Source organism: Monodelphis domestica, chromosome 6 (genome assembly GCF_027887165.1).
Source record: "Monodelphis domestica isolate mMonDom1 chromosome 6, mMonDom1.pri, whole genome shotgun sequence".
Taxonomy (NCBI): domain Eukaryota; kingdom Metazoa; phylum Chordata; class Mammalia; order Didelphimorphia; family Didelphidae; genus Monodelphis; species Monodelphis domestica.
Window position 1 is genome coordinate 255,122,268 of NC_077232.1, and position 13,409 is coordinate 255,135,676.

The 13,409-nt window shown below is 36.2% G+C and overlaps 1 protein-coding gene across 4 annotated transcripts in view; it reads right to left on the reverse strand.

The window, feature by feature from the left end:
- Window positions 1-13,409, reverse strand: part of NPNT (nephronectin) — a 123,192-nt gene that overhangs the window by 61,450 nt on the left and 48,333 nt on the right. For all 4 annotated transcript variants that reach the window (XM_007495835.3, XM_007495837.3, XM_001367090.5 and 1 more), the window contains one exon: window positions 10,386-10,478. In XM_007495835.3, the coding sequence (XP_007495897.1) occupies window positions 10,386-10,478 (93 nt within the window). The remainder of the gene's footprint in view (window positions 1-10,385; window positions 10,479-13,409) is intronic.

Consider the following 13,409-nt stretch of genomic DNA (forward strand, 5'->3'; position numbering starts at 1 on the left):
CTCTTGGGATCAAGGAGACTTCAAGAAGGTGGTACTTGAGATGGCTCTTCAAAAAAAAGGAAAGATTTTCATGACTAAAAACATGGGTGAGTTCAATTCAGGCACTGGGTGTAGAATAGAATAAGAACAGAGTTGGAAGTAAGCAGAAAGATATGTGGAAAGGAAGAACAGTTCAATTTGGCCATAATATCAAATGTGAAAGAGAGTAGTATGGCATTGGGCTGGAAAGGGAGGTCAGAGTCAGATTGGGAAAGAGGTTCTAGAACATCATTGTGGTGGTGTTCAGTCATTTTCAGTCATGTCCAATTCTGCATGATCCCATTTTAGTTTTCTTGGCAAGGACACTGAAGTAGTTGGTCATTTCCTTCTACAGCTCATTTTACAAGCGAGAAAACTGAGGTAAACAGGGTTAAGTGACTTAACTAGCTAGGGTCATACAACTAGGAAGTGTTTGAGGTCACATTTGAACTCAGATCTTCCTGGCTCTGGACCCAGGATTCCTTCCACTGAGCCACCTAACTGCCCCACAACAATAACTGTTATATTGCTTCCTTTCACATAAGATATTACAGGTATTTTTAGTAAACAATGGAGAGATTCTATGAGAAAATAATATTATCAGATTTGTGTTTTAGGTTATAATATATGACTAGAAGGAGGTCACACACACACACACACACACACACACTGGGGAACTGGAGAGAGAGGGTGAGAGAACTGAAGAAATGGAGAGAGGGAAGAGATCGAACCTCTCCTCTCTTCCCTTTGGGGAAGATAGCACAATTTGTCTTCCAGAGGGACAGAATATGTCTCTTCGGAGATTGGGTTTGGGAGATGGAGGTTAAAGACTGGAGAAGAAAGTCTTAGAGAAATGACCTACTGCCTCCCTTCTTGGTCTTAGCTGGTGCTGAGACGCAGATAATTTCCTGCCTCTGGATCCTCCCAATATCCCAACTGTCCCCCTTCTCTTTGAGACTTAGTTCATTCTTCAGCCCTGGTCTTGAACTAGTTCTCCCTTTTGGGGAATGGTATGATTCTCCCCAAATCTTTAGTCTCCTTCTTTGATATCAGTAAGCAGGCTGACCTGATCTAAATGGTAATACTTTATTCTTGAGAATACACAGGGCAGGGAGAATGAGGGTGTTGGGTGAGGAAAGTGGGAGATAGGAATTCCTACAGTTTAGCAACTGACCTCCCCCCAAAATCCTGAGGGGTTCAGGTTATCTGCCTGACCCTCCTTTTGGTCAGGGTTTTGGGTTTGTCCTTCTTTCTAAACTAATCTGGCTATGAGTTGGAGTTTAGGACAATTTGGGGGAAGAGAGATCTCAGTAGATGGCTTTCTATAAAGTCCCAGTCTACTTTTGTCCTCAGCTTGAACCAGAAAGATTTAGGGGTTCACTGGAAGGTAGTCAGTGTCCAGAGGGATCCTCCTTCTCAGAGGTCCTCCTCTCTGATCATCCACTCTAGCAGAGTGCTGACCAGAAGTAAGCTGGCAGTTTTAAATTCTTCCAGCTCATCTGCTCCTTCCTGGAATCTTGAGTCTTCGTTGCCCTTCCCCTGCTTGAGCTGTTCCTTTGCATTGCTGGATCTGATTTTTTCTCCCCTTTTGTAAATTCTCTCTTACAAGGTGGTTTATCTTCATGACATTTTTGTTACTGTAGCCTTGTTCTCGGAGCTCTCATTTCACAGTACATCATATGAAAACCTATGTTTTATCAAGGTTACTCTGTCTGGGATATGGAGGATAAATAGGAAAGTACAGAGTTGGGAGTCAGGAAGATTTGTTGGAGACTCTTATAATAGCTCAAGCAAGAGGTAAGGAGAATCTAAACCAAGTTGGTATTGTTGGAGCTGGGAGGAAGGAATGAATGTTGGAGAAAAGGTTGACCAGAAACAGCTTATTGGAGGGCAAAGAAAAAAGCAAATGTTCAAATCCTGGGCAACTGAAAGAATGGTAAAAAGGTAAAAAATGTAATGATGAATGAAAAGCTATTCCTTAAATACAAAATGTGTGCCAGGCTGTACATTAAGTGCTGATGTCACAAGTACAAAAAGTAAGACAATTACTGTCCTTAAAAATCTAATACACTCAAAAAGGAAGACAAAACATTTACAGGAGTGTTGGCCAGAGAGGGAGAGATGTTTTGTCATGATGATGATGATAACAACAACTTACATTTTAAAATACCATTTTAAGTTTTATAAAAGCACTTTACCTATGTCATCTCATCTGATAAATTGGATGAGAGAGAGACTTTGGGAAGAAAATGAATGCATTCTTTAGTATTGGTTGAGCTTAAGGTATTGGTATTTGAAGCTGCTAGAGAGTTCAATGGCTAGATCATTGATTCTGGAATCAGGATGACCTGAGTTCAAACATGACCTCATACACTTCCAAATTGCATGACCCTGGATTTGTCTCTTAACCTTTGTCTGCCTCAGTTTCCTTTACTGTAAATGGGATCATAATGGCACTTACCTTTTAGAGTTATGTATAAATGAAGACTTTATGCCTTTGGACTTCATCCCCCAGAAATCCCTTAGTATTTCCTATAATTTCCTTTTTCCTGTGTCATTACATTTTGCGTGATTGTATTTAAGTAGCTGTAACTCCTCCCTTTTCCGCTCTTTTTGACCTGTGCCTGGGATGAGTTAAGGCACTTCTTTTGCTGTAGTTATTAATAAAACTTTATAAAATATAATATTTAGTTAGTGAATATTAATTTTAAAACCCACAGTTATGAGGATCATATGAGATAATATTTATAAAGTATTTAGTACAGTATCTGGCATATAATAGGTACTTAATAAATGCTTAGACCTTTCCCCAAGTAGAACATATAAGTAACCTTCTCTGACAGAATGTAAATTCCTTGAGGGCAGGGTCTACTTCATGTTTTTTCTTTATATCCCCTAGTGCCTACCACAATGTTGGTCATATACTCAGGGCTTAATGCTCGTTGGTTGATTTTTATCTTGAGTTAAGTGAGTATGAGAAATCACTCCAGCAAACCCTTTCATTCTATAGGATGAGGCAATTGAGGTTCAGAGTTATATAAATACCAAAACCAAGTTCTGAACCCATCTCCTTTGTCTTCAAAACCAGTGTTCTTTCCACCCATGACCCTATCTCTAAGTCTAAAAGAGAGGCAGAAACATAGGACTGTAGTTCATAGCTAAAGATAAATATTTGGGAGTCACTTATGCAGAGATGATAACTGGAGCCATTAAGAGTGGCAGAGAGAAGGTAGTTAAGGGCAGAGCCTTGAAAGATTCCTATTTTTAGATGGGGGGTGCAGAAAGAAGAATCAGGGATGATTAAGGAGTGATCAAAAAAGTTAGGCAGACAATCAGGAGATTGTTTTTATGGAATTCAAGGGAAGAGTGTGAAGGAGAGGATGATCATTAAGAAAGATGGTGGTAATGTGCAAAGATTTCTGCTGGATGCTATTAGAAATATAAAAAATGAACAAGATTTGATCATTAAAGCCTATACTCTATCAATCAGAAAACTGCCACAGGAATTTTCCTTAGGATTATAATTTATCCCTTGAATCCAATGGAGCAATTTCTACATCCATTTGCCTGTTCTACCCTGTCTTCTCCCCATCCCTAATCCAACTCTTGCTGCTACCATCCCAAATCTACTAAGGCTCTCTCTGTACTTTGGTTTATATCCCTATCATGTTTATTTAAGGAGAACAAAGAGAGAAAGAGAGATTATTAAGCGATGCAATTATAGGTATGCCAGTTTTATAGTCAGTTGGGGTTTTTATTTCTAAAATTAGTTTTAATTTTTTTCACTTTGATGCTTATAACTTGTGCCAGACATTAATACAATTTCTTTCTTTTTTTTTGCAAGTATAAAAATACTAGTTCACAAGTGAAACCAGCATCTGACTTTCCCTCTCCAAGAAGTACCATAAAAGGAATGTTTTGGGGTCTGATATTTGAACCCAGTATATTAAAGTTCTCTGACGAAAACCAGGAGTATACATAATGAAGAAGTCCATTGTAAACTGATTTCCTCATGCTAAGAGACATGAGACAGAGTTTTGGTACAATGGGTAGCCTAAGTAGCTTGGATGTGTTTTATTTAAAGTCTTAGTAGCCACCGCAAAGCAAATTGAAACACACTTCCTGAAATCTCAGAAGTGACTTATTAATCACACTTCTCTGAAGAATGAACCTGGTATTTAGGGACATCATTGTAAGTTGCTGACGTACATAGTTACAGTACTTTGGACTGTCTACTCCCTCTCTTTAAAAAGTATTAAATTAGAGTTCTAATATGAAAACAGATTCCAGAGTAACCAAAGCCTAACCTATGAATATTGGCCAGCCAGGAAGAGCAAAAAACCCCAAGATGGGTTGTTGTTGTTGTTGTTGTTTTGAGAAACAAAAATGAGACACATACTATCATATGCAATACATCAACTTCTTGGCTCAGATGAAATTGCCCAGGTAAGATGGGCAAATCCCAGAAAAAAGGCAGGTTTAAAAGAGGAAAAACAAATAGGAAGTGGCATTTACATAGTGCTTTAAAGTAGGTGAAATACTTGAACCTCCTCTCTCCTTCTCCTTTTCCAACAATAATTTGGAAATCAAACCCAAATGGATTGGAAGATACTGAGGGAAATCATTTCTTTGAAGTGTCTGAAAGGCCATTGACCCTGCCCCATTTTCCTAATCATTTTCCATATTACTTTTGGACAAAAATAGCCTAGGATTTGGATGTTAATATCTGTGAATAGTTGTGACAGATCAATTAATTCATCAATACCATCATACCAAAGAAGTTCAAGTAGCCAAAGACTAAAGAAAACAAGGTAAAACCTATTTTTAAGAATGTAGGGAAACATGCCCTCCTCACAGATACATAATTAAGCCACTTTTAGCTATGGAAAATATAGAAAAGAATTGAGTACAGCCAAACATCATATCCTGCTATTAATATTTTTTGTACAATAGGTCCTTTCCCCTTTTTTATATCTCTTTGGGATACAGAGTTAGTAATGGTATTACAGGATCAAAGGATATACATAGTTTTATGGTCCTTTGGGCAGATTTCCAAATTGCCCTCCAGAATGATTGGATCAGTTCACAACTCCACCAGAAATGCATTAATGTCCCAATTTTGCCACATCCCCTCCAACATTTATCATTTTCCTTTGCTGTTATATTGACCAATATGATAGGTGTGAGGTGGTACCACAGAGTTATTTCAATTTGCATTTCTCTAATCAAGAGGGATTTACCAAGGCTCTCTCTATACTTTAGTTTACAACTCTATCATGTTTATCTAAGGAGAACAAAGATAGCTTTGATATTTTCATCTGAAAGTTGTTTGACCATTTGTCAATTAGGGAATGACTTGTATTCTTATATATTTGACTTAGTTCTCTATATATTTGAGAAATTAGCCCTTTATCCAAAAAAATTACTGCAAAATTTCCCCCTGCTTTATTGTTTCTCTTTCAATCTTGATTACATTGGTTTTGTTTGTACAAAACCTTTTAAATTTATAATAATCAAAATTATTCATCTTGCATCTCATGTTTTCTGTCTCTTGTTTGGTTATAAATTCTTCCCTTCTCCATAGATCTGAAAGATAAACTATTTTAAGTTTCCCTAATTTGTCTATGGTATCACCCTTTCTGTCTAAATCATATACCCATTTTACCTTATCTTGGTATCAGGTGAGAGATATTGATCTATACTTATTTTCTGCCATACTGTTTTCCAGTTGTCTCAGCAGTTTTTGTCAAATAGGGATTTCTTATCCCCAAAGCTGGAATCTTTAATTTTAAAGATACAATAAATCATCAGTTATTTCCCTTTTCAAATTAATTATAATTTGATTTTTCTCACTTCCAGTTTCTTTCTTGCCTCAAGGCAAAAACTTTAAAACAAAGATTTTAAAGCAAAAGGTCATTAGATTTGGTAACAAAGTTCAAAGCAATTATAAACAAAAAAGATCACTTGTTATCAAAGATATCTTCCTTTTAATTAAAAGGTTTTATTAAATTAAAAAGTATTTTTCTCTCTTTCCTAATTCCCCCTCTACTGGAAAAAATCTAAATTGTTGTAACAAATATAAGGAATATTTCTAAATTTCTAAAATAATATACTTTGTTATATGACAAATTAACAGTTTTATTCCTTTGTGATTGACTCCATCAAGATCTAACACCCTTTCCAGACACTGGCAGCTCTACTAGTTCCCAGCTTGAAGTCTTTCTTTCCAACTTCAACTTGCAAGTCACCTCAAATATCTTTGCTTACCAGTTTATCAGACTCTTCAACTCAATTATGCTCCTTCATTCCATTTCAGCCATATAAAATGACAGTGAAAACATTACTCACTCAGAAATGTTCTACCCCCATAAACCACAACTCTGAAATTCATCTATGGTATTTGACCATAGCCAGTCCATTCTTCATCCTCATCTCAAACTCCAGAAATACCACCCTTTTTTTTTCCAGGCCATCATCCTTGTTTGAGTCTTACCACAAAATCCTGACCCTTTTATTAACCAGTTTAACTTTTAACTCGTGCCCTCGGTCTTTTAATCCCTTGCTCTATTATCTTATGTCCCATCATCCCTTTCTAAAACCCAGTCAGTCCAGCATTATTCCTATAATTCATCTTCTCATAAGTTGCTGAACATTGACAGGAAAAGTCATATAACTATGCTGACTGGTTTACTACAAATTAGGTTATCCAGTATCTCTTGTATTGTAATTTTATTTATTTTGTTAAATACTTCTAAACTATATTTAAAATTATGTATTTATTTTCAATGGTCATTTAAAAAATCTTAGTTCCAAATTATCTCTCTTCCTCTAGTCCATTCACCAAAATGATATCAATTATATAAGCAAAATCATGTAAAACAAATTTCTGTATCAGCTCTGTTTTGTTTTTTTTTTAAGCAAGAAAAAGAAAGATAATGAAAAAATACTTCGATTTGCACTTAGAGTTCATCAGTTCTCTCACTGGGAGTGGAAAGTATTTTTCTTCATGAGTTCTTTAGAATTGTCTTGAATTAGCATATTGACCAGAATAGCCATCTCTCACAGTTGTTTATCATTACTATACTATTGATATTACTGTATACAGTGACCTCCTGGTTCTTCTCACTTCATTTGGAATCAATTTATATAGGTTTTCCTGAAGTTTTTTGAAATGGTCCTCCTCCTTTTTTTTATAACACAATAGTATTCCATCACAATCACATCCCACAATTTGTTCAGCCATTCTCCAATTGATGGGCATCCCATCAATTTCCAATTCTTTGCCACTGCAAAAAGAGCTGCTATAAGGATTTTTGTACAAAGTTCTTCCCCCCTTTTTTGGACCTCTTTGGGATACAGATGTAGTAGTGGTATTGCTGGCTCTTTGAGCATTGTTTCAAATTGTTCTCTATAATGGTTGGACCAATTCACAATACCACCAATAGTAATGTGTCCCTATTTTTCCATATTCCCTCTATCATTTCTCATTTTCCTTTTCTATCATGTTAGTGAATCTGATATGTGTTGAGGTGGTACCTCAGAGCTGTTTTAAATTGTACTTCTCTAATCAATAGTGATTCGGAGTGGGTTTTTTTTTTTATATGACTATAGATAGGTTTGATTTCTTTTGAAAAGCACCTGTTTGTATCATTTCACCATTTATCAACTAGGGAGTGGCTCTTATTTTTATAAATTTGACCCAGTTTCCCATATATTTGAGAAATGAGGCCTTTATCAGAGAGATTTGCTGTAAACATTTTTTCTCATCTTCCTGCTTTCCTTCTAATTTTTGGATGCATTGGCTTGGTTTGTGCAAAACTATTTAATTTAATATAATAAAAATGATCCACTTAAATTCTTGTGAACTTCACTGTCTCTTATTAGGTAATGAACTCTTCCTTTATCCATAGATCTGACAAATAAGGTATTCCGCACTCCTCTAATTTGCTTGTGGTATCACCCATTATATCTAAATCATTTACTTATTTTGACCTTATCTTGGTATAATAGTATGAGAGATTGTTAATGTCTAGTTTCTGCCAAAACACTCTGCATTTTCCCAGAAATTTTGGTCAGATGGTGAGTTTGTGTCCCCACAACTTGAATCTTTCAGGTTATTAAATACTAGATTACTATGGTGATTTACTACTGTATTTACTATGTATCTAATCTATTCCACTGATTCACCACCCTATTTCTTAGCCAATATCAGATTACTTTCATGATTATCACATTGTAATGCAGTTTGAGATCTAGTAGTATAAGGCTACCTTCCTTCACATTTTTTCCCCATTGATTCCTTTGTTATTCTTGACTTTTTGTTTTCTGGATGAATTTTGTTATTATTTTCTCTAGCTCCATGAAAGAATTTTTTTGGCATTTTGGCACTGAATAAGTAAATTAATTTAGGGAGAATTTTTATAGTAAAAAATTGTCTTTTTTTTACTATATTGGCTCAGCCTAGGCATAAGCAATTAATATATCTCCAGTTGTTTAGATCTGTCTTTATGTGAAAAGTAATTTGTAATTATGTGCATATAGTTCCTGGTTTTGTCTTAGCAGGCAGACTCCCAAGCATTTGGTATTATTTCCAATTATTTTAAATGGAATTTTTTATATCCATCTCTTCTGGCTGTGCTTCTGTCTCTTCCTATTGTGTAATCCATTCTTGTCAAAGTTTTCCACCAATTTGCTCACTTTTCTTGATTGACTATCATACTCCCCCTCCCCCCCCCCCATGGCTATTCCAAATTTGTTTCTCTCTTCTCAAACCATGCTACCACATCCTTTCTTCTTAATGGAGGGAGAAATGAGGTGGCCTTTTATGCTCATTATTTCTTTTTTTCTTTTAAACCTTCCATCTTGGAATTAATATGATAAATTGGTTCCTAGGCAGAAGAGCCACAAGGGTTAGGCAATAGTGGCTAAGTGATTTGCCCAGGGTCACATAGCTAGGAAGAGTCCGCGGTCACATTTGAACCCAGGTCTCAATCCATTGAGCCACCTAGCTACCCCCTCCTTATAATTTCTGTCTTTAGTCCTATCCCTTCCCATCTCCTCCACTAGCTTGTCCCTTAATCCATTTTCTCTTTTCCCAATTTCCAACTTCTCTTTATCCAGACTCCATTTCTTCAGCATATGAACATGCCCAGGCACCCCCTAGCTTTAAAAACCTTTAATGACCCCACCATACTTTCAGTGATCATCATTTATGTCTCCTTTTCAGTCACACTCTGAGCTATCTTTATATTTAACTACCTGACATTTGCTTCTCTCTAGTCTCTTTATATTAACTTTTTATTCTTTTTATTATATTTATATGTATGCAGGCATCTATCTTTGAGATGTATGTTTGGTAATATAGGAGTAGGAATTGTTTCATTCTCTGTCTATGTATCCTTAGCACCTTGCACAATATAGATACTATGGCTTTGATACAATATTTTGGACTGATTGACTTCTAGAGGAAACATTCCAACTTTATCAGCAGTATGTACAAAGGAGATTTAATTACACAATCAGAGATCTTAGAATTTTAAGGATCTTAAAGATATCAGCAGATGAAAAAGTATCAGTTATCCCCATTTTAGAGCTTAAACAGTTGAGACCCAGATAAATAGAATAACTTGTGGTGAACCAGACCTTAGACCTTCTGTGGAGTTCTACCCACTCTACCACATTGCTTTTGAAAACTTATAATACATTTCAGAAAAGAACCAAAAAGAAAGAAACATTTTTTCTGTTTTAAGATGTAACAACAACCAAAAAAAAAAACAAAGGATTATGGAATCACAGATCTATATCTGGAAGGGGTCTCAAAAGCAATTTAGTCCCACCTCCTAATTTTATAGAGGAGGAGAACATCCTGGGGAGGTTAAACTGCCTATAGTCACATGGGTAGTAAGCATCTGAGTCAGGATTTGAAACCAGGTCTTCTAACCACCATTTTCTTGTCAGGTGGTATAATGGCTTGGAGTCAAGATCCAAATTCAAGTCCTACTTCAAGCACTTGCTAGCTGTGTGACCCTATACAAGTCACTTTCTGTTTCTCAGTCTCAGTCTTCTCATCTGTAAAATGGAGAAAATAAAAGCACCTACCCCACAGGGTTGTTGTGAGGATCAAATGATATAACATATGTAGTGGCCCTTGCAAATTAAAAACTACTATACACAAATTACAAACTACTATACACCATTATTGCTATTATTCTGTTTTAGCAGGCCATCATATGTGGCTTGCTAGATGTTATTTAGGAATTGACCAGACTTTGGAAAGGAGCTGCCACTAAACCAGTCATAGAAATTGCATTTTCCTTTACAGGGGAAGAGGGGCTTTTTTACTTATGTATATTAGAGCCCCTTCCTACCTTGATTGCAGGTTTTCCCTGAGTATCCAGGATGACACTTGCACTTGTTTGGTCCTATACATTCACCGTGCTTGCATCTGGGTTGGCACACAGCTGGGAAAAGAGGAATGGATAAGCCGTTACTAAGTCAATTAGCACACTGTATCTATAAGCATCAGTGCAAAGGGACTGTTTCAATAACAAAAAGAAAAGCAGAACCTATCATCCAGTAGATAAAAATACAAAAACCAGGGTTTTGAAATTTTAATTAAAAGTTTCCAAATTTAATTTGTTTTTATTAATTTAACTAATTAATGGTAGTCTTTAATATATTTAGCCTTTAAAATTTTAAATATAGTCTTAAAATATTTAAAATTTAAAAGTTTAAAATCATACCAGAAACCTCACAATATGTATTTAATTAATTAAAGATTTTGCTTGGCACAAAATATTTGCTGAGCTTTAAGAAGATACCTGTAGTTAGATACACACATCTATTATATATATATATATATATATATATATATATATATATATATATATATATATATATATATATGTATGTATGTATGTATGTATGTATAAAACCATAGATATGGGCATAATAAAGATACTAACTTTGTATTACTCTATAATAATAGTAATAATAGCTAACATTTACACTTTAGCACTTCAAAGTTTGAAGAATATTTTACCCATGCTATCTCATTTGATCTCTGTCACTACCCACAATCTCATTATTCCAAGCACATCTAAGCTGTTCTAGCTCTACGTCTCCAACTGGAGCATATTCAGAAGTTTGAGGAGAAATGTATACATACAATTCTCTCTTTAAAGAAGACCATATCGAAAGATAATATTTTGTACTTTGTTTCATAGGTTGCCAAGAACAAGACCTTGCCCATCCTGTTGGCCTCCTCCAAGCAAACATAGTCTACTCTACACTAAGCTTTTCCAGCATGTTGGAATCAGCCACAGTTTGGGTTCCTCCGCCATAGACTTGGAGATGATGCAATTACTTTTGGTGTTCAATGAAGTATCACAGTAGAACTCTGTGAAGGTAGCAAAGGAAGTAAAAATGGCCCTAAAGAAAGCAATGATAGGAAAAAAAACAGCAGGACTATACCAAGCATATAGAGATGAGGTCTAGTGTTGTTACCCCAAATGAAGGTAATTATCAGTAACTACTGACTCATATGCTTGCTTTCCCATGTCTATAAAATCTTTATGAGAATAATCCAAAACCACATTGAAGGCATTCTTGATGCTGGTTTGAGAAGGGAACAGACTGGTTTTTGAAAATGATATTCCAAAGCAGACCATGTCATTACCATTATAAAATTGACTAACAGGTGTAGAGGATGGGAGATTCAATTGGACTTTTAGTTTGTTGCCTAGAAAAAAAGGCACTTGGTTCAGAAGAGGAAAATACCATTTTGAAGGCTCTTCCCTGCCTAGGTGCCTCCCTCCTCTAGCTCCAGGATATAAAAATCAGACAGGACTCCTTGAGATAGGTACCAACAGAGAAAGTGGCCCTCTATTTTAATGTTTGTCCTTTGTTTTCAAAGAGGACCAGTGACAACACAGAGTGTTGTTTTGACTTGTACATGAACTGAATTTAATTGAGGCAGAGTTGCTCAAGATAGTCCGCCTCACTCTCTCTTCTAGAATCACTGAAGTCCAAAAGTCAGGATGACTGGTGATGGCTCAGGACCTGGCATGTTCAATATTTGGCCAAGCTCTAAGTGTTCCACAAAACCCACTTCAGCTGCCTTCATGACCATTGGAACAAATTGTTCTCATATGCCCATTCCATTTGGGAAAGTCTTCATATGCTTGGGTTAGACATTCCCCCCAACTCACCAATGGGTTTAAGGGAGGCCTATCAGTTACTATGGAGTGTTAGAAAGGATTAACACCTCTGGTGGGAGGGCTTGCTGACCCCTTTCAGGCTTGCACCTTCACCTTTGGTGTCTACCTTTCACCCAACTCTCACCTGTGGTTTCAAGAAGCTGTGGCATGAGCAGAAGCCACCCCCAGAAAAAACCATCTTGGCAGACAGGCTAAACCTGGCAAATAGTAAGCACTTAATAAAATATACACTGATGTGAATGTTGACTGACTTACAAAATAGATTTGTAACTTTAAAATGTGAAATTCATCTTGAATTACATGTTTTCCTAAGGTGACAATCAGAGTGCCTTCTCCTTTACAATTTCCATTTATATCAAGTCTACCTTTTATACGGCTAGTTATTTCTATATTGTCTCTCCCATCAGAATGTGAGCTCCTTGAGGGAAGGGATCTTGGTTTTTTTCCCCCTTGCTTTTTATCTTTAGTACTTAGGAAACTGCCCAGCACATAGTAAGTTTTGTTGACTAACTGAAGAAAGGGAAGGGAGATAAGGAGGAAGGAAGGAAAGAAGGAGCAAACAACATTTCCAAATTAATGCATACAATTCTTGGTCTATCCAAGTCTGAAGGACAAGCAGAACTTTTATTTGCCCATTCAAATGCTATCTGGAAAACAGGAAAACAGAGAAGATGAATGATTGAAACCTTAAGCAGTCCAAGCAGTCAAAGGAAAAACATTCTAAATATTAGCAATGCCACCAAATGGAATGGGTTTCCTCAGGTGGTAGTGAACTCTCCACTCTCAAAAGTTTTCAAAAGAGGCTGGTTACCACCTCTCAGTGATGTTCCAGAGATGATTCATTATTCTGGTAGGAGTTGGAGATGACCTCTGAGGTCCCTTCCAACTGCCAAGATTGTTTGAAGCTCAGAAAATATATTTTTGTCCAATCAAAAGTGTCTTAAAATATTTTCATGGGCTTTAACAGAGGAAAAGAATTTATTGTTTTTCTCTATTTTTGCTCTTAAACCATTGTCTTCTTGAGTTTCTGCAAGCACAAGTAAATATAGAAAACATTGAAGGAGTATTCTAATGCACTATGAGGAGACTGGGGAGGAAGTGAAAGGAGAGAGACACTAGGTCAAAGAAAAATGTGACCTTTTAAGAATATGTCTTTAAATAAATAAGGTATAG